General features: G+C 47.0%; 1 protein-coding gene across 2 annotated transcripts; it reads right to left on the bottom strand.

Moving 5' to 3' along the window:
* Positions 1-21,338, bottom strand: GGT5 (gamma-glutamyltransferase 5). 2 transcript variants are annotated; one of them, XM_063350547.1, is made up of 13 exons: positions 21,324-21,338; positions 20,604-20,893; positions 11,703-11,833; positions 9,966-10,055; positions 8,674-8,863; positions 7,948-8,105; positions 7,408-7,557; positions 6,860-6,993; positions 6,074-6,276; positions 5,541-5,632; positions 4,644-4,753; positions 3,395-3,502; positions 1-3,164 (listed from the first exon to the last, which is right to left on the bottom strand). In XM_063350547.1, the coding sequence occupies exons 2-13, from the start codon at positions 20,762-20,764 to the stop codon at positions 3,018-3,020; spliced, it is 1,674 nt and encodes a 557-aa protein (XP_063206617.1). In that variant the 5' UTR covers positions 20,765-20,893; positions 21,324-21,338; the 3' UTR covers positions 1-3,017. The 2 variants fall into 2 exon arrangements, with proteins under 2 accessions (XP_063206617.1, XP_063206616.1); XM_063350546.1 differs by lacking the exon at positions 21,324-21,338 and having other exon boundaries at positions 20,604-20,990.
* Positions 21,339-21,739: the final 401 nt, after the last annotated feature.

The raw sequence follows: 21,739 nt of genomic DNA, 5'->3' as shown, positions 1-21,739 counted from the left end.
CAGGTTTAAAAACACTTTATTAAAAATATAATTTAAAGATTTCATTAGAAAATAGAGCAGACTCTGTACAGTGATGCTTTAAAAGTCCAAAAGTACAAAAATAATACTCTCCTGTTGGCCTGAGCATGAATGGGGATGGACAAAACTGGAAGGTCTTGACACAAGCAAATTTCAGCAGTGGTGAGGAGCTCTCAGGGCAAGCGCAGAGGAGCTACGGGAGGTACAACCCCTCCGCTTCACCAGATGTTTTGCTAGTGAGGCCTACAGGACTCGAAGTCTCTCCCATAGTGAGAGATCTGCACTCTCATTTCTTTCTGTCTTGCAAATTAAAGCTGTGAGGGCCTTTAAAACTGCTTAATTGGCTCAGTTTCAATGTTAGTAGCAAAGCTGTTAAATTGCAGTGAGCGCTGGACTACAGATAATACTCCCGTGTCTTCGTGGTGGGAAGTAGCTGTGATACTACTGCACTGGAAAGGTGATGGAGTGGATTACTGAGGTGTGCTTTACCCTAGGGTATGTCAGAAGTGAAGGTAATTTGAGGCTTGGTGACTCGGTTTTTCTGATAGCGACACATAATAGAGTATGGCCCAGGGTGCTGCTGAAGGGTGCCCTGAAGCCTAACAGGGAAGCAAGAACTGCTCTCCCTGTCTCCAGCCAGTGCCATTTGTGGTTGCTTCTCGAAGCTCAGTTGGGCTTGCTAGAAATAACTACAGATCTTGCTAAAGCCAGCATCCGGTCTAGTTAGTCCGTCTGGTCCTGAAATGTGAGCCACAGACGGTGTCTGGTGCCCATAAGTGCTTCCCCTGTGACAACTCTGTAGTTGGGGTGTTACTTCTGACACTAGAACCAATGCACCCAGGAACTGGTAGCTGAGGTACAGGAGTTAATGAAAGTAGAAAACTTCAGCAAATGATGTAGATTGAATATGATTACCAAAAAACCCCAGTCTAACTCCTTCCAAATGAACATAAATACTGCCCCCCCATCAAACTTTAGGCCTATTCCCTGTCTCTGTTCACATTCAGCAGTACTGTAATGAGTAAGCAGCTCTGATGGAGAAAACAGTAGTCCTTCCTGAACTAGGTGATCTAAGATAAGTGCCATTTGGATGAGGAAGTGCACGGAGCTGGCTCTATACGTAAGTAACTTGTCTTCCAGATACATGATTAAGTGCTTGCGGTTACGATCCGGTAACTTAGAAATACTTTTTCATTAAGCTCTGATACAGCTGCGGTCACACTACAGTCCTTAGTGTACAATTTCTGAATGAAAACATATGTCTGGCTCTAGTCAGCTTCACTCAGACCATCATTAAAACGCAAGTGAAGGCTGAGATTTTAACAAGCTGATGGCTTTATTGGACAGACTTCCTGGGTAAGAACGTAGACTTAAAGCCTATCTGGCCTTGTTTGCAAGGGTGTGTGTGGATGGCCTTGTTTTGGTTTGTTTTTTAATAGTGTGTGCTCAAATACTTGTTATGGTGTTTACAGAGGGATTTTATTTGTGTACTGAGAGTACCATGGGCTGTGTGTGCGCTATGAACTAACATGCGAGGGGGAGGGCTCCGATAGCGCCTTGCTCTGGTTTGGCTTTGCTTTCAGAAACACACAATACTGTCTGTGCCCATAGGGAAGTGCAGCTCAAAAGCTTTCAGAAAATGGAGTCGTTGGGGATCATGGGAACTTGCCCTTGGGTGTTTAAGAAGAGCTTTGGGGGTTTCGTTGTTTGGGTTGGGTTCTTTTTTTTCTGAATGTTTGATTCTCCTGGCTATTTTGAGCAGGGCAAGGTTATGGCATAACTAAAAAAGACCTTTTGTGTCCAGGTGCATGATTTCAGGTCTCTCCTCCAGAAGTTTTTTCTCTCTGTGCTAGTTCTTAAGTAGTCCTACAGTTTCCTCCTTGTGATCTTAAGGGAACACTAGAGACGAACTGTGGTAAACAGGGAGTTGGAGCATGTTCTTAAGCTATAGGAGGAAAGTATTCTGCTAATGCCTGATAGTGCTGCATCACGTCTCTGCAGTCCTGGTGTTTGCGTGGCCAGGCTGAGCTCATGGCTACAAATGAAGCCTTCTGATCCTTTGCTTTTTGAAGAAAGTTTATAAAGCTTCCAAAACCAACACGTCTTCCACCGCAATCCTCACCTGCCTCCCCAAATGACTTATCTTCTGCTGGCATTGAGGAAGGAGAACTGGCACAGATTGGGACTCCTCTCGCCACAGGGAGAGATGCACCTGGGGAACTAAGCTGAAGCCACTAAGCTGAAGCCTGTCCGTCCCAGGAGCAGGGAATTCACATTGCTCCATGGGAGGCTTATTCTCAAAATCACCCATGTGCAGGGTTCAAGGAAGCTTCGGCACAGTTACTCTGAGCTTGTGGGGTCCTCTGCATCCCCAAGGCAGAGGGTGGTAGGGCAGCAGACTTGTGCTATGATGTGCTGCTGTCATCTGCCACTTTTGGGAAAAGAAGGGCTTCTTTGGATGGGAAAAACAAGAGGGAGAGTGTGGAGTTTTGCTCCCTTCCCTTTTCCAACCCACCCTCTAAGCCTGGATGCTTAAGATTTTAAAATGCTGACCCTACAGGTCCTTGTAATCCTCATAACCAAAATAGTTCCTTATTTCGCATTGCTGAGCCCCAGTAATAATAAGCTTATTGTGGCAACAGACACAGAAAAGAACCAATTCCGCTCTTAGCTGAGACTCTCCAGCAAGAACGGAAGATAACAGCTGGGTCATTTCATGGTGGGTTTTGGACCAATTTTCCTTTCCCACTTTGTATTGTCTTATCCTGAATAGCTGACGTGCTCAAGAAATATGTTTTTTCCATATGTCGCATAAGTAATGAAGGGTATAGCTTTAAACAAGGCTGGCTGACCTGTCCTTTTATTGCCTGAGGGTGACTTCGCAAGTTCTGCCCGTACTCTAGGAGGCATCCTGATGGGAACAGGCAATATTGGCATGTCCAAGCCAAAGCATGTTCTGAATCTAGTTGTCTCCTCTGGTGTTGTGATGGCATGTCATGCTAATATCCAGCTGACTTCCCCAGCTTCCTTTTATCAGAGTAAGCAGAGATGCATTTTCCTTCCTTGGAAATTCCCTGCACAACATTCATTGCAAATGTAGGTTTCTTTTCTTTATGTCCTCTTCCCAGCAGGCTGTGCCTAACCTCCTGTAGGGGGGAGAGAAGAGGAAATGGAGTGAATGGGGCAAGGGCCTGAGGTCTTAGCATTGCCACGTGTGAAAATGAAGGATGTGGATGTGGGGTCAGGTTAAGAAAGTGAGATTTAAGCAAGAAGGAGGTTAGCTAAAAGAAAAATACAGATTATTCAGGAGAGTTACAGAAGCAATTTCCTTCTCACCAAAAGGAGAAAACAGTAAGAGCCAAGCGAGGCCACTCACCTCACTGAAATGATCCTCAAACATGATATTGTCACCGTCAGTATGCATGATGGGAGCTGAAATAGCATGTTCCAAGTCGTAGCCAAACCACAGCTTGTTTATAATCGCCTGGAATGAAACAAATCCCTTAATGACTGTCCGTCTGGAGATACTGACTAAGAACCCGGGTCACATGCTGCCATCCTCTGCACTGGTAAAGGCAGACCAGCTCTACTGCAAATCCTGCCTGGAGGATGGTGCAAACGTGGGCTGTAGAAAGGCTGCACTGAGTCAGACTGGAAGTCCTACTAGCCTCGTCTCCCATCCTCATGGTGACCAACAGCAGATGCTCAGGGTAAGCGTAAGAACAGGGTGAGCACACAATGATACTTCCCCTAATGTTTTCCCTGAGCTAAAGCGGCGTCATTGAATTCAGTAGTTACTGATGGATCTTGTATCTTTCTATTGATGGTTGTTCCTTTTGTTTTTAGATCGGGTCCTAGCATGGACTCCTTTCCCATGCTTCTCTTCAGTTGAAGAAAGATGAAAAAAAAAAATAAAAAGAAATCTTTTATCTTTTTCCTCTTGTGGCCTTATCTGCTTTTATTTCATTGCTGAACAAGATGTTTGTTAGACTTTGTGCTTCAGCAAGTTCTTTTTCATTACTGTGCATACGTGTGGTGGTGGTTTTCTGTTTTTCTTGTTTGTTCTATCACATAGCTTATCAGTTTATTTTTGGGGGCCCAAGGTTTTGGGCAGTGCCTCTCTTCCTAATAACTTCCTCAACTTGCTATTTAATTATTCTAACTTTTTCTCTTTCAAAAAAGAATTGAGCGAGGCATCTGGCACTTGCTCTGGCCTCCAACCTGCAGCCTTTCGTGACTAAATTGCAAATAAAACAAAGCAAGAAGGAGTCAAGACCTGAGGAGAGCTGAGTAGAAAGAACAGGTGGCACTGACCATGGCTGGAAATTCGGGAGGGCTGAAAGAACCAGTGACTGCTGTGGGTTCTCCCACCTCCTCCATTCCTGGTCCCTCCTGGTGGAAGTGCAATTCAACAGCAGAGATGAAGCTACCCCCTGTCCTTGCCACAGAAATGTTAGAGGTAAGACGGTGAGGACAGGCTCAGTCTGCAGCAGGCCCTCTTCACTGCTGCCATCCCTATAGCAATGCTAGCAGCGGCAAAGTAATTCCTTTTGTTCAGGACAGTGTGTGCTCTGTGCTCCCCTTGCTCGGTGGAAGGCGTTACTGTGCGGTTCCTGTTCACTCACCATAGCAGTAGCACTGATAATCCAGGCCCCACCCGCTCCTCCGATCACCAGCATGTCTCCTGTCTTGGAGATGAGAATGGAAGGCACCATTGCTGAGGGAGGCTTCTCTCCTAGAGCAGAGGCAGAGAGTATTATCCTTCCCATGTGGCTCTTAAGGGAGTTGGAGGGACACCCAAGTTTATCTACCCCACCCTTCTTGCATTCCCCATGGAAAACTAAGCTTCTGCTTATTCCTCAAGAAGCTCAAGTCTTTAAGAAAAACTACCTTGCTTGTGCTGAGACCCCATCTCACAAGAAACTGGACCTTAATGGCACAGGCTAAATAGGAAGCATCTCTTGGTGCAGAGCATCCTACAAGCATTCAGGACTTGCTGCAGCTCTTTCAACCCAGCTGAGGAATCACTAGCAGCAATCCTGCCATCGCAGTACTGATGGCCTCTCTCACAGCAGACCCAAGGGAGATTGCATCAGGGATAGCTTATTTCACAGAGCAATGTCCCTGCATCAACACCGCTGTGTGATAGAATTCAGTGTAAGCCTATTGCATTAGTGATTGTGCAGCAACTATATACTTTTTCATAGATGATCCAAAAAAAGCTTGTCTTAGCAGTAGTTTCTTTGCTTCATCCCCCTCCTCCCTGTCAAGCAGCTTCCGCTTTTTTTTTTTTTTTTTTTTTAATCTCCATTTTCCCTGGTCAGAAACCAAAACTCCCATGTTTCCATGTAAGGGCATATGTGAGTAGACAAGACACGCTACAGGGCTTTATCCTCTGTTAGTCTAAAACAAACTTGCTCTCATCCAGACCTAGCAAAGGGAAGAGTACCTGCAGTTTACAGAGAGTCCCTGCATATCCACCGCCTGGCCCTGTGTTTTATTTTGAGGGTGAGAATACTCACCTGGTTTAATGCTTCTGTTTGCTATGCAGAAATCAGCGAGTTCGTTATTTAAAATGATCCCGGTTTGGTTAGAATACACAAAGGAGCCAAACCTGCAGGGGGGGGAAAAAGTAGCCTTTCAGTGCCCAGTGCTCTCCTGTTGTGGATGACATTAACTGAACATGGCACCCGGTGGGTTACCTCTGTCTCCTCCCAGCCTGCAACTGCCCCAGACAGGGTGTCCAAAAGGTCTTTGTGCTGCTGCGCTGGAGCCAGAGGTCTGCTCCCTGTTAGTGGGGCATGTGGAGATTTGTCCAACCCACAGAAACTCAGCAGAGCTCAGCAAGTTGTTACATCTTTGTGAGATGTGATGTTCTTCTGAGCTGATGCACCAAGACCTTTGCTGTCACATGACAAAGGCATTCATCAATAAGAGACTGCCTAAATCAGTGAGGCTCAAGGGTTTTGCATTCGTGGTAAACAGCCCTTGCAGGTACACTGTGAACCTGATACATGAGCTGTGTGACTCAATTACCAACCCCTTGGCTACTCACGGGAAGTTGATGGTGCTGGTGGCGGACACAGCACTGCCATCTGCAGCGAGCACAGAGATGTGGCTTGTGCCCATACTTTTGTATCGCTGGTTGTAGATGGAGTCTAACAAGTTGTAATGGTTGAGTGGATGGTCACCACGGGCATCTATTCGTTGTCTAACAAGCTCAGCAATTTTGTCAGACAGCATGGTCCCCACTGTCACCTGCAATCACAGCAAGGACACTGAGCTCGTGTCACCAAAACATAGGCATGGCTTTCTGTGGGCACAAGGAAGCCTGGGGGGATTCAGCCCCAGTGCTCAGAGCCTGGGGACCTGCACTGGCAGTATTCAGCCCCAGCCTGGATCCCCAGGCTCACCACAGAAAATGAAACAAGCTCAGTACTCAGGCACTTCAGCGTTGGCAAGAGCATGCGCGTGTGCATTATCTGTTACTGCAGACAAAGTAAATGACCTACTCCTGCCTCTGCCTGGGCCAGCTGAGCAGCATTGCTCTTTACTATCAGTTCTAAGTATTTTCTTTCCTTCCGTGGCTGCAAAGCAGGAGGGTGTCAAAGCATCGTTTGGTGCTGTAGCATTGTGCTGGCAGGCAGGATAGTCTGGGCGCTAGGGTAGCCTGCTTGAGGGCTTAGCACATAGGTTAAAATGAGTCGGTGACAATGCAGGTTTAAAAAAAAAAAAAAAAGCAGGAAATAGGCTTCCCTGCTTCCTCTCTGCTAAGCAGCAGTGTAGAACCTGCCAATGCTGGGGGTGTCTGTGGCTGCCCTTATGCACCATGCCAGCTCACCTGCGCTTTGGAGAAGGCTGGGTCACTCATAAGGGGCTTCAGCATATTGCCAAACTTCAGGGCCTCTGCAATGTGATGGTAGGCTTCCACTTTATCCTTGGGTGTCTCCAATGATGCTTCATGGAGTTTATACTCTATGGAGCAGGATAAAATAATTTTTTTAATAGACCCAAGGAAATGTTGTTTCAAGAATTGTAAAAAAACAGTTGAAAGGAAACTCCTTTTCCCATCCCAGTTCTTATCAAGTTCCCCCTATGCTTTAGCAGGATGTGGGCACAGAAACAATCAAGTAATAATTTCTGCCGTGACTTCAAATCCTCTTGAAGCCTTGGAAAAATCGTGTAGCCTCTGGCCTTTGCAGCAGCTATGGCAATGCTGATCCACTGTAAAAACGAGCCAGTTCATCATCCTGCTGCATAGCATGGTCACACTGCTGCTTTGGTGCCCATTGTGGCTCGCCACCTCCATTTCTGCCCATTACTTTTCTACTGCTCTAGAGCAACACTCTTTGCAAAGCTCTCGCTGCCCCTTTTCCCTCAGGAGTTTACCTTCTAATATCTTGAGGATGAACATGAGCACAGCACCTCCCATGGGTGGTCCAGGAGAAAACACTGTGGTGTGATTGTTCAGGGTAACGTTCAGAGCTGAGGACACCTCTGCTTTGTATGCCCGAAGGTCCTCCAGTGAGATATTGGACCCTTCAACAGAAAACCAGACGAGTAGTTGGCATTAGCACATTAACTTCTACGAGGTGTGGACAGAGCCATCCTTGTAATTCTCTGAATTTCTTCCACCAAGCACAGCAATGTCATCTACTGCCAAACCCCAGGACATCACAAAGCCTAGGGGAGCTGGAGAGGCCAGTGCATGAGCACTATGGGTGAATGCCAGAGCAGTAGGTGGCTCTCAGCCCTGCTTCTGGGCCTGACTTACAAGAGCTGGGGAAAGGTGGCGCCTCTTCCCATGCCAGGTATAGTCCCAAGTGGCATGCAAATGGAATATGCTGGCTTTCCCCTGGTACTGACTCACAGTTAGCCAATAGCTGGGAAAAGGCCTGTCTATTAGTATTAACTATAGCTGTTACTTACCAGCCTTCCTAATGTCCTCCACCAGGGCCTCTCCTATTTGTCCCTCATAAAACGCTGTAGCTCCGTTTTCTGCTACGGCTCTCAGTGTTCGCTGCAGTGCTGGCCACCTGAAGGTCTCTCCATGCTTCAAAAACCTTTGACCATCACATATCAGCGGGCTGATAAAGAAGAACATCCATCAGTTTACAACATGTGCTTATTCTGTACCCAGTTCCAAGCTCTTTTCCTACCCCAAGCTGATTTGGTTTACATGTCGTATACTTTCTGAGTGGTGCTATACTGCAGCCTACATGGAGAAAAGTTTTTCTCAGCCAATTGCTACCCACAGCACCAGGCACTCTTTACTAAGGAAAAGTCTCCCCCATGGGACCTAACACTTTGACCCTGGCTCAGGTCTGTGGGGTTCCTCCAAACGAGTTTCTGCTGTCAGGGGACGATTTCCACACAGACAGAGGCAGGCCCCGTACAGCCAGCTCCTCCTCATGAGCATATATGCTTAGCAGACAGTTTTGCTGTGCCAAGCCACTTTAAATTACAAAAAAAATATGTTGCTGACAGAAAAAAGAATCTAAAAAATACTTCTGTTATTCTTTCCCTCTCCATAGCAAGTATTTACTGAACAGAAGCCGCAGTAGCAGCCTGCGCTCCATGTCAGCATGTCAGAGGAACAGTCTGCAGCTAAGGGAACAGGAGTCCTCACACTGCAATTTAATTTATGGGTCTTACCACAGGCTTTTTCCTGACTTGGGAAAGATTGGGTGATGGATCATTTTGTCCATAACTGGGGAAATGGCAAGTGGCTCTGAAAGGAGCTTGATGGTTGGTTCAAACAGGGCTTTCCATGGTAAGCGGCCATATCTCTTATGGGCTTCTTCATACCCACGAAGTTCTCCTGGTACAGCAATCCAGCGGGAACCTGAAGAGCAGAACAGCAGTGTCATACCCCCTAAGTCATTGCCCTGCTTCACCTCTGAAAGCCCTCCAATGGAAGTGTGCATTTCTGGAGGCAGGACTAAGGCTTCTAAAAGCAAGCTTAGCTTTTTTATTTCCCTTTTCTATTCATATATTTCTTCTACTACCTAATAGAAGGGGTATAGAGAAGCTGGAGCCAGACTCAGAAGTGCACGGTGAAAGCACAAAAGGCAACAGGCACATGTTGCAGCAAGTTGACAGCCGGACATAAGAGAAGAAGCACTCATGCGGAGCCTGGTCAAAGGCTAGAACAAGTGAAGCTGTGAAACTCTGTATCCTTGGAGAAGCTCAAAAATGTGGCAGGACAAGGGCCCAAGCAGCCTGAGCTAACTCTCACAGCACTGCTTTGAGCAGGAGTTGGAGCAGAGACCTCCAACTGTCCGTTCCAACCAGAATTGGTCCTGATTGCTTTTCAGGCTCTTCTTCCAAGGATAAGAACGTCTCCTCCAGGAACTAGCACACTCCCCAAGAGAAAATGTGCTAGGGAGGTAGAATGAATGCAGCAAGAAATGCGGAGAGATCCAAGATGTGCTGCTAAAGTGAAGTCCCTGCTGCCAAAACGGTAACAGCAAATGCACATGGAGCCTCCTCAGACAGGAGCAAGGTGGTAGCTGAGCTGAGCTAAGCTGGAGCCCAGCAACTCAACTGATGCTGCCAGGTTGCTTTCCTAATGTAACGGGCAAGCGTACTAGATGATTGAGTTCTTTTGTTTCCAGAAAGTCTGAGTAGCTATTGACCTTATTTTTCTCTGTAAGAACTGCCGGGAAATAAGTGCTTTGGGAAATCTGGTCTTGAACTGCAGACTTCCTATGAAGAGAAATTACATGCTCTGCTCCCCACCCCCTCAATGGTCAGGTTGCCAATGTTACTACAAAACAGGAATTTTACACATCTAGTTTGTTTGGGTTTTTTTTTTTTTTACTTTTGCAAAAGTCAATCCAGAAAGAGCACTAGCATTTGAACAGAACTTCAGATAAAGTCAGCAAGGTTCCCCCACCCTGAGCTTTGTGCACTGCATGCCCTCATGGTTCGGTCTGTGTCCTTACCAATGGGGAAACCACCACCACAGCCAGACAACAAATCATGTGGAAACACTTGTGGGACTGTCTCGCGGGCATTGATCACCTCGACTGTTCCTAGAAAGGAGAAGAGGGAAATGCATAACATTGTCTTCCTGAAGCAGGTGAACATCACACGTCAGCCAGCCGTGAGCATGGCACGGGCTGCAAGCCCAGAGCCCGGGGCACCGTGCTGAACTGCCCTGAAGTGCCACATGTGTCAAGCACACTCGCAGGGTCAGGCTGCAGTCGGCACACATTGTTGTTTGCTCCCATGCATTTATTTGGAGCAGACCAAGCAGTGCCTACCTAGAGGCAATGAAGGTACAGGGACAAGGCCAGGGCCTGTCTCCAGCCAGCTAATGTCATCCCCCCCAGGGCTCCTGGGCCTGGGACATGGGCTGGGACTGCTGCTTCACATCTGATTTGCAGGTTCCTGCACTTCCTCTACAGGTGGGATGTCTCAGAGACATAACATGGCTCCGTGGTGGGCCATTTTCCAAGTGACGGTGGGGCATGTCCATCATGTTTGTAAGCAGAATGCTCATACTGAAAGATTCTCTATGTATCAATAAGCTTGAAAGGAAAAAAAAAAAAACACAAAAAAACCACAAACAAACCCCCCCACTTCTATATACTCGTATTTCAGGTCTACCCTGTTATTTCACCACCTCTGCCTTGTAGTTATCTTTTCCTGTCCCAGGCCACAGAGCCAGCTGCAGGAGCCCCCAGTGCTACCGAGTGTACCAAGCACCCGAGCCGTGCATGGCCATGTGCGGCTCTGTGAAGAGGGTAATTCAGGTAGCAGAAGAGGACTGTTAAGAGGAGACAAAGTTACATGGCTCTGCCAAAAGGGAAAAAAAGAAAAAAAATATAGGTGTTTTGCCAAATCATGCTATTGCATAAGATACACCCAAGCACTTCCAGGGACTCGTGACCCTGTAAGACTACTTGGCAGGGTTTTTAAGACTACAGTATTGTTATTGTGTTCTTTGTTGTTTTTACTATTTAGATCTATAAGCTCTGGGGGCTTTTGGGAGCCAAGGCAGTCAAAAGAAAACAATGCTAAAAACATAGAAGCAAGAACACAACACTAGGGGTTAAACCAAACACAGAAAGGCTTCCCGGCAGGCCCTGCACATTGCTAGATTTAGATTCCTACAGCGAAGAAGTGTCACTGCTGCTTTGGGGAGTGCTCCCCACGCCAGCGAGGGCAGCGTGCGACGCAGCCCCCATGTTGGCAGGCACTGCCTGAGCTGCTGGTGCAGGATGAGCCCCTGCAGCCCCAGCCCAAAGGCTCAGCTGAGCCAGCACCTGCCCCACATTGCTGCACTCATTGCCAGCACAGGCGCCTCTCTCCACTCCCCTCGGCCTCCACGGCAGCCCAGCAGCAGCTCAGACAGCACCGCTCACACCTTGCTGCACTGGCAGCTATGTGGCTTGGAAATACAATTTGGGATTGCTTTGGAGGGTGAAGGAGAGGCAAAGTCAGTTCATTTTAAATCCAAAGCTCCTTCCCCCCCGCCATGTTCTTGCTGTGAAAAGATGCCCTCTCTGTAATGGATGCTTTGGGTTAAGAGCGAAAGTATGGTTTGTGAGCAGAGGATGCAGCTTTTATATTCAAACAGTTGCTTTCAGACAACATGAAGGATTCTGACTTCTCCACAGCAGCTGGGTGTCTGCACGGAGGCAGGGCACCATGGAAAGGCGAGGGCTGGCCCATACCTGTGCTGGCGTTATAGATGGTAAATACAACCCCACCACCCAGGCCTGAACTCTGAGGGTTCATCACCGAGGTGCAGATCAAGCCAGCGATGGCAGCATCCACAGCTGTGCCTCCGCTTTTCAGGATGTCCCTGTGGTTGAAATGGAGGAAAAAAGACAATGTTAAAATCCCGGGATGATGGAACGGAGGATCCGTAGGAAAATGTCTCCCTGGAGCTCTTGCAAGGCAGCCCTGGCTTGACAAGAGCAGCTAGTAGTCGGAGGAAGCTATTGGCAGCAATGTGGGGGGTGAGGGCACAGAAAGGCGCCTTCCTTTGTGGGAGTGAGAAAGAAAAAAATTCGTGGGAAGAAAGAGAGAGTTTGCAGGATGGAAGAGCCGCCAGGGGCCCAACCTGTGAAAGGCTGGTCTTCCTCTGGGCAAAGAGTGATGGGACAGAGCGAACTGCAGCTGCCCACAAATGCTGTTGACAAAAAGGGACAGCAAGGGCTCCCAGACGTGCAGGAGGAAGCTCCCAGCAGAGGAGAGAGCTTTCCACATGCTGGGAGCCAAACAAATGATTTCTAGCTCCCCACCTACTATTCCCAATAAAAAGGCATATGCTGGTCAACAGGACAGGGGCACTGAAGCAGGAACAATGGATTCATATGAAGCAACCCCCTGAGATTTAACATGTCAATTAGCACAAAATTCAGGCCTTAATGCATTGTTCCTACAATGTGCCTTCCTGGGCTTGTGTGATATTAGCGTGAAAATCCCACCCCCTCCCTGTATCTCCAAAGGCCAAAAAAAAAAAACAAGAAAAAAAAACAGGGAAAAAAAACCCTCAACTGTTTCTACCTAGGCGCAGCCACACCAAAGAACGCACAAGCATTAAGGTAGCCTCGTGCAGTTGGCAGCAATGAGTTTTGTCTAGAGAAACGTGTCTCAACAAATGCTTCCCTCAAGCACAGCTGTAAACCAAATCTTTTCCTTGCAGTGGAAACGTGTTGGGGTGGGGTTTCCTTGCACAGCCTGCGAGTACCCAGCACTGGTATTTCCTAGGAAAGTTTCTGACTGTTTGGGTTGTGCTACTGCTTAGATAAGGCAAAGCCAGAAGGGAATGCAGAATAGTTGTAATTAATTGGAGTGCAACTGCTCCCAGAAGCTGCAACAGGAACAGAGAGCACATATAGGGGCTGCTGTTTATTTTACATCCATTGATGTGGCTGGAACCTGCTGGGGCTGGGAACAGGATGCTGCCAGCACACACTGATTGTGGCTTTCCTTTGTTTCTCTAAGTGCCTTTGGAACCACTGCCTGTAAGGAAATGGCATGTGGACATGCGCGTAGAAAAGAAACGGTAGGGAACCACCGGGCTTTCTATTTGGGGTGTACATGGCGTTTAGCCTTCTAGCTGCAAGCTGGTCCCTGCTGTAGCTCTGAAAATGGGGTCTGAGGCTCAGGCTCGCCCGTTCAGCTCCTTGCAGCAGGAGTAAGACTCTTACCACACCAAGCTCCCTGGGTGGTGGTTTTCTGAAGCTGAAGATTTTTAATTGCTAACAATAGAAGGGAAGGACACGAGGCCTTCGTGAGAAACTGAGTTACCCCTGCAGAAGGCCCAGGAAGCATGTTAGAAATTTGGGGAAGGAGGGGGGAAGGACCACTACACTGGCCTGGACAGTGCTCCTCGGAGCCCCTGGACTGTAGGCTGTGGGGTAGCACATGTACAAAGCCTGGTGCCAGGGAAAACCATGGTTCTGAGATAACTTGCACTGAAAAGCAACTTTATGAAGAAACTTTTAGAGATTGTAGTGTATCCATTTCAACGCAATGCATTAAGGCCTTAACATGGTAAATCAGCCACATTTCTGTCATTTTCCCAAAGCCCCAAAAGCACCAGATCCTCACCGAACTTCCCAGCCACATTCATGGTTGCATAAGCGGTTGCACATCTTGCACTGCTTCTTGTCCAGGGACCCTTCTGCCACTCTCCTTCTGAAGCCAGTGCCATACACCCCTCACCACATCCCCAGAAACACTTGTGCCCGGAGGAGCACTCCCTGACAAAGAACCCGTCCCTTCTTGTGTCACCTGGTGATAGTTGTCTACCTGCTCCAAAAGATGAGCTGTTCCACCACCACCACTGACCTGCACCAAGCCAGCATGCTCTGCACTGGAACTGCATTAGCTTAGCATGCTCTAAAGGGTGACCACAGTTAACCAATTTATTAATTTAATATTTGTACACCTAGATGGCCTGTTTCTGGATGATGCTAAAATCTTTTAGCGTTCCCAAGTACTTGTTTATAAAAGTGACATTGTGGGCTAAGTACCCTTTAACTACTGCAAATATAGTGCCACATGCACAAAGCACACAACCCTGAGAATATCTTAGCATGACCCTGTCCATGCTCCCTCCAACGCTCCCAGTTAGACATGGAGCCAGGATAACACCAGTCACCTAAACTCCAGTTTTTAGCTGTGCCCTTGGCTCCCACTGAGATCAGGGAGGACAAATAAGGTCTGAGTCTCAGCAGAAAAGATGTATCTAACTGCTAAAGCAAACTTCTCCAAACTTCTCCAGGGAGTTAGACCTGGACTGTTACTGCCATTGGCAAAAGGGACACAGATTTCCTGAGACCACCACGGAACAAGTGAGAGGAGGATGTTCACTGGGCAGTGGGGAGGAATTCTGCAGCACTGCCAGGATGGACGCATCCTGCCTGGCATGGCCGAGGCAAATCAAGTGGTTTGGGTGTTTTTTTACTTATGATCACTGATTACTCCAGCCTGCTAGTCCACCCCATAGTTTTCAGATGGGTCATGCCCAAGACACTGACATTGTGCATGCCTCAGGAAGGCAGGAAAGCCAGAGGTAGTTTTTATTGTTCCTGCTCTGTGCCTACCACAGTGCGCCCCTGATTCTTGGCTGCAACTCCTTGGTGTTAATGCAAGATAGAGCAAAGATAACACCAGCAGCCAACACAGGGACACCTTTTCATGGAAAAGCAAAGCGTGTTTTGCTTTGTCCTTGGTTACTAGCCCTCATTAATCACATTTTTGCAATATAAACAAGATGACAAGAAAAACAGAATTTCCAGATAATCCAGAATTTTTCCATTCCTGTCTACTGTGTCTATATTGGTGGCAGGTGGCACTGTGACCTCTGGTGGCAAATACCTCATCTAACAACCCATAGTCAAACCTGTTTCTTGCTCAAGGGAAGGAGAGTTTTCCAGTTGCCTGCAGCCTTTCAGTGAGCACCACAAGATGGAGAGCTAAGGCTTCCCATCCACTAGCACAGCTGCGGTATCTGAGACCATCTCAGCATGGAATGGGCTGTGTGATGCTGAGCAGTGTCCTTTGTCTGTTGCTTCTTTGGAGGGCAGGGGTTAGAGGGAAGGGGAGCTGAGATTTCTCCCCCAAACTAGGCATTATCTTGGCTCTTTTCCCAGCCTGTCAAGAAGCACTCCCAGCCCCAAGTCTCACCAATACATCTTGGAGGGCTCGCACACCACAGTGATGTTGTTTCCCTGGCTCTGTGGGGCTGCATGTGCCTGCCAAGTTTTTCACCTGCACCCCAGCACAGAGGTGTCCCGTGACACAGGACAGGTACGGTGGTAGCTAAGGAAAAGCAAACCTTACAGTTGGGCTTTTAGCTCAAGCTCAGAAACAACTGAACCCAGCAAAGGTAAAACCAAATCTTCATCAGGGTTATTAAGTTTTCTTTTGTGCTGCTTTGCTGTTTTACCCAGGAGGCCTGATATGCGTCCCCTATCATCAGCGCAGGGTCCAGGGCCCATGGCCGTTCTATGCTATCTGCAGACTGGCCCCCAGTCTTGACAGCTTTCCCTCTAGCCCCTCTGCAGACTGAAACACAACAAAAAAAAAACCCACTCTCTGAGCTGGCTCTTGGCATATCGCACGCAGGTTCCCATGCCTGGGTCACCCCCTTTCAGCCAGAGCCCTGCCACTTTCTTGGAAGTGATGCCCGGGGAATTTAGGGCCATTTTGTCTTTCCTATCTAGCTAAACTGGCAGTGTACACCCTGTCCCATTATGTCGCTTCCTTTATACGGGTCACTGCTATAACTAGCTTAATTATAATGCAAAACCCTGGAGAGACACATGATCCCACAGTCAAAGTGTGGTACCTTATCAGATCTCTAGAGATATCTTAGTGCTACAGCTGACAAGATCTGATAACAACATGTTTTGTCCTATGTCCTTCCTGCCACGCAGTTTCAGCTTTAGGGTTTGGCCGTTAACGGCTTTCCATAAAGTTCAGGAGCAGAAGAGGATGTTAACAACCAAGTCCCGATCCAGCAGCTGCAAAACAGGGATTTGCCCTCCCAGGAAAGGTAGCACTTTTCTCACACAATCCTCACAGCAAAGATGGGCTGTGCGGGGCTGCAGCCCAAGTCTGCTGTTCTGCTCTGGGCTACAAGGAGCCCTGAAGCCATTTTAAATACACTGGAGGTATAGACTAAGGTATTAAATTATATTGATTCTTTTCTTTTTTCTGCTAAGGAAAGCTGGGGGCTGGGAGGAGACCACCCATTTTATAGGAGCTGCCTGCTTAAGATTTATGAAGAGCAAAAGAAACAGCTGTTTCTGTAAAAAAGGGCCAGTTGCCAAATTTAAAATACAGGAAGAAGGGAAGGCAAATCCTTTGGGATATTAACATTCCTCAGAAATGCTGCTGAGCCATCACTGAAAAGGATTCTCTGCCTAGAACTGAGCTTCCCAGGACCACAGACATTTTCTGAGTGTTAAATTCTCACCATTCTCACCCTCCCCACCACCCTGTCCCCCAAATGGGTGTTCATTTCAGAAAAAGCCAGTTCCCAGGGTTTATGCTAGGCTACACTGGAGAAGTGGGATCAGAGGTGGCTGCTGGGCCAGGTCAGGTCAGCTCGCCTCGCTGCACAAATCCCATCCCTGGGAAGGAGCACTTTTCCTGAATCTCTCCCTGGCTTTATGCTGCCTCTTGCTTCTGCCATTTGGGAAACAAACGGACGCAGAGCAGTGGATGGCAGAACTCAAACAGCACACTGGTAGGGAATATAAAGCTTTTTGCATGGTTGATGGCAAAAGCCTCTTCCATTGCCAGGAGGGAACAAATGGTTCAGAGTGGGAGGTGAAGGTGGGTTTGGGTACCACTTGCTGTCAGGGCAATCACCTTCTGTCGTCTCCATGAGGACAAATTACTGAGGTGGACTTTGGTACCAAATCCATATCCTTAGGTTAAAAACTTCTCTGACTCTTAGCCTCCCATCCCCTCTTCATTAAAGTGTTTCATTTCATTCAGGGCCAAATTTCTTTCCAGCACGGGGCCTCTGTCTGGACCACACGGCTGCAAAATACTGCTTTCAGTCCCCAATATCCAGCAGTAAAATATTTGCAGTGAAAGACCTGACCTCGTTCACCAGAGAATTGGGCACTGATGGCTAAGAACAAATCAAGAACAGGACCTTGCTACAAGGATGATGACACACTGGAGGCTTGCTGAGATTGCTCACTTTCTGCAGGGAGCCAAAGAGTTGCATAAAAATTTCAGAAAGTCCAATCTTACACAGCCCCAGAATATACAAACACCATCTCCAGAGCTGGAAAACCCAAGCGTGAAGATGACATCTGAGCAGGACTGAAGAAAAAGAGCAGCAAACAGGGGCTGTGGATCTGTCCCCCATCTCCTGCTTGTACTAACGAATTATAGAGCTATATCACAGCTGAACTATCAGGGAGAGAAATACAAGGGCTCTGAGGTGTTTTCCCCAACCCACCAACCCTCTTAAAACACAAGATTGCTCTTCGGGCAAGACATTGCGTTCAGTTATTCTCAATAAGTTCAATTGAAAGCTCTATTAGGAGCACACAAAGATTCTGTCTTAAACAGCAGCATCTTAAACCGACAGAGTATCATGTCATGCCCTAGGAATTTCATTACTGCCAGTGACAACTCACAGAGCATGTGGTTTGAGTTGCTTGTTTTCTAAAAAAAAAGTAAACAAGATTTTTTAATTAAAGGATAAAATTTGTAAGTAGGTCAGAGATTAGGTACTGCTTTTAGCTTCCAAGACTTTAGGTGCCAGACCAGTGCAACTGATTTCATGCCCAGCCTTGTTCTCTGAGCATCCCCAGCACGGGCTCCTGGGAGCTGAGCGGGGATCTACAGGATGAAAGGGGTCGCTGCGGGGGGGCAGCCCAGGATCCCAGCAGAGAGAGGGTCTGTGGGAGCAGTGGGGGAGAGCAGGGACAAACCGGCGCTGTTGAATCTCTCTGTGATATGCCTGTAGGGACTGGTTGCAATGACTCCTGCTCTCAGCAGTGGGGCGGGCAGGCAGGCTGACAGGTTCAATTACAACATGTGGTTTTCATTTGATTGTAGCTTTGCCATACCCAAGCCACCAAGCCTAATTTTTTTTCACATGGTGCTGTGGAAGTCGCTCTTTTCTTTTCTGTATGTTTCCACTAAAAGCATTCAGCAATTACCAAAACATTAGATTGAGGAAATTTTTTTGTTTATCTTATTTTACTTCTTTCAAACTCCTTTAGAAAATTTCTTAGGAGGCTTTGCAGTGTGCAAGTACAAAGCCAAAGATGTAGTCTGCCTCCAGTTCAAACAATTCACTCTAATTTGGCCAAGCTGTTTGCTTGGGGGGAAAAAAACCCAAACAAAAGCTGACCATTAAAAATTTGATCATGTTGATCATATACATTTTTTTACTTATTTTTATAGATGCAAAAATGCATATATGTGTGATTATCAATGAATTAACCAGTTTTGGTAGATTAATTCTCCTGTGATTTCTAAGCAATGATAGCAGAAATCAGCCTGTTTCAACCCTGAGCTGACGAGGCTAAGCACAGCTTCATCGAAAAAAAACGCATGGAAAAAACAAGGAAATTATTATCCTTAGTACTCCGTGCTCCCCAGGCTGGACCACAAGCAACGAGGGTGGCCATGTCCTGCCTCAAGCACAAAGGAGACGGGAGAGGAGTGAGGTGGCTGAGATGTGGAGGCAGCATCAGAGCAGAAGAAAGCCCATAAGGTTGAGCAATTTGGGAGCAGGGGTGAAGGTGTTGTCTTGGTAGGCTGAGAAGACCAGAAGTAGTGACTGCACAGGCTCAAATAGCAGGAGGAAGGGGCAGGCACAGGGCTAGGGGTGAGGCAGTGATTAGGCCAAAGAGAGAGTGCAGCAGCACGGGTAGCAAAGGGCCCAGCAGGGACTCGGGAATGGCAGTACAGGTCTCAGCTCTTGTGCCGTTGGGAATCTCGCCATTCATGATTGTTCACCTAACGCCTCAACTCTTTACATCATTCCAAGTCCAAACATCCAGTGTAAAAAATTTGCAAATATTTGCATAACTGCAGAAGAAGGCTGAAGACCTAAATACATTCCTTAGTAAGAAAAAGATTAATTATTTCTTCTTGTTTCCTCTCTCCTAAGTCTCATGATTTTGGGAGTTTAATTATTTTTGAACAGCAGAACTCAACAGCATTGTTGTGATCTCAAAAACACTCAGCTGACTGGCTGGGTAGTGTCTGGGAAGGAGTTAGGGTTGTGCTTGGCTTTGCCCAACTCTCACTTTGTTGCTGAAGTTAAGTGGCAAATGAAGTGGCAGCTCACAGGTGGGGACATCAGCGCCTAATGGCTGAGCAGCAACAGTAGCCAGCCAGCCAAAGCCTCTCAGTTGTCAACCTGATCATGGATTTCTGTGGCTCTCACTTCAGCACCTTCCAGCTGACTGTACACTACTTCAAGTTTAAAATTACAGTAGCTGCAAAACAAGCGCTATGGTTTTCCCAGCATTCTTTGGGTAGTCCAATAACGTATTTTCCTCTGTTTCCACTAATACTGATTTAAAAGATATTTCTTCTACCGTCTGAAGAACTAACTTGTAGTTTAGCATTAAAAAACCCCATCTCATTCCTTAACATGCATGCAGCCGCTGTACATTTTCTCCAACTACTCACAAACGCCATGTCAGCATGTCATTGCAAGAACCACGTGTGACATGGTGTAATGGCATCACATCTTATCTCACTCCTCCAGCCACAAGGTAGAGCACACACCTTCAGCATCCTTTGCTGGAGCATTCAGCATCACATGTAGCTTGTGAAGTTCCATCCTTCTACTTTCCTGTATACAAGTGTTTAAGAATTGATGTAACAGTAATAGTAAAATAATAACATAAGAGCCAAAATGTTTGAGAGAGAAGTTGTTAGATAAACTGATGTGTTACAACATGGGCTGCTAAAGAATTTTTTTTGTTTGTTTCCTTCTAAGTGATTTAAGTATGTCTTTTGTACTTATACTGTCCTGGCTGAATTTCAATTAAATTTGCTCTTTGCTTTACAATACAGAATGTCTTTCTTGATAGCAGACACACCTGCTGCAGGCTTTAGTCCAGAAGCACACACCCTAAAGGCTGGGATGCCCAGCCCCCCCGACCCTGCCTGCCTTCCTTGCCTCTGCTGAAGCCCAGCTGCAGCTCTCTGCTAGCTGATCTCATTTCTTCCTTAATTTATTTCTAAGCCATTTATCTAACAAACAGACTTACCGCCATGAAGTAAGCAGTTAATTTCCTCCTTCCCCACTTAAAAACAACCTTGCATTTGTATCCTATAAATATTTGTACCTTCCAAAAGGCCAGGGATTTGCAGAGCTGCAAATTTGTGTGACATTCGATAACGAAAATAAGCATCAACCACAGAGGCAGGGCTCCATCTGCTCTCTGAGCAGCTCCCCTGCCGATGGAGAGCACCCAGGAGCAGCGTTGCTGCTCAGCCCCAGAAGCAGGGACGGGGCAGACACCCAGCTTACTCCTGTAGTTAGTACATGTACCTGTCTGGCAGTCTGAGTCCACGACATATGCGACATGTAATCTGAAAAACTGAGAGGTCTGTGCACGTACCGTCCGATGACAGAGCAGGTCTCGGTGTCAGCAGCCACAGCACCGTGCAGGTATCGCTGAGGACCACACTTGGGTTGAGTCAGGATGACCACGAGCACAACCACCACTGCCAGCACCCCCAGGGTCAGCAGCACCAGACAACAGATCTTCCCCGTGGACATGTCTATTCCTGCGCCGCTGGAGGCAGCTGGGAGGCTTTTCCTCCGTTGCGAAGGCGCTTGCTTTGCTCAGGGTGGAAGTAGATCCCGGCAGTTTTGGGAAGGAGGTCTCACTGAAGTGGGCTCTGCCCCCTGCGACTGAGAATTACATTTAAAAGCCGCTAAAAAGGAAATGGTGTGCTCTTCCTTTCCTGCTCTCTTACATGTGAGAGGCTTTTCACTCTCTTTTATAAAGTAAACTTTTTCTGGCATGTCCACCATATGCCTTTTTTTTTTTTTTAGCGGCTCTGATGAGAACATTTAACACATTCACTGCTGGAACACTTCAAAGTGAAATTTCTACACTGCTTATCGGCTTCACACAGCCTCCCTGTCTTGACATTCTTGCCACATAAAGCAAATTACCAAAGAAAGGCAGCCTACATGGTGTATCACTGGTAAAATTACAACATCAATCCTACATAGCAAACTTGGGGTATTTTCTTTCCATAAGACTACTCAAAGAAGTAAAAGCTACATACAAAATACAAAGCTGGAACCTTCATATCTACTTTTACTTTACCTCATAGTTTATTATATTCTTGCTTTTTTACTTTTTTCATCACTAAATCTTGCCAGTGTCCGCACCATACATCTTCTGCAAATGAGCAAAACAGAATACCTTGAATAAAACAGCACACCTCTGCACTTCTGCAAAACATTACAAGCTAAAAGCTCTGGGGTCCAGCCTGTACCAGTCAGCAACCACAGCACCCTGGAGTGAAGGGCTGCTAAATAAGACCAGACCTGATTCCGAACAGCAGCATGAAACAGGGCTGAGCAGCATGAATTGCTACACAGTGCAAATGGCCCTAGTTAGCTCTGTAAGAGCCCCTTCATTATACAGTTCTCCTAGCACATAAAAAGTGAAAGATATGACCCACATCTACCTGCTGTCTTTCTAAAAGATGTTATCTGTGATTCTTTCCCAGCTAGATT

This window comes from Chroicocephalus ridibundus, chromosome 13 (assembly GCF_963924245.1).
Source record: "Chroicocephalus ridibundus chromosome 13, bChrRid1.1, whole genome shotgun sequence".
NCBI lineage: Eukaryota > Metazoa > Chordata > Aves > Charadriiformes > Laridae > Chroicocephalus > Chroicocephalus ridibundus.
Note: the sequence above shows the minus strand (reverse complement) of the source record. Positions and strands in the feature narration are given on the sequence as shown.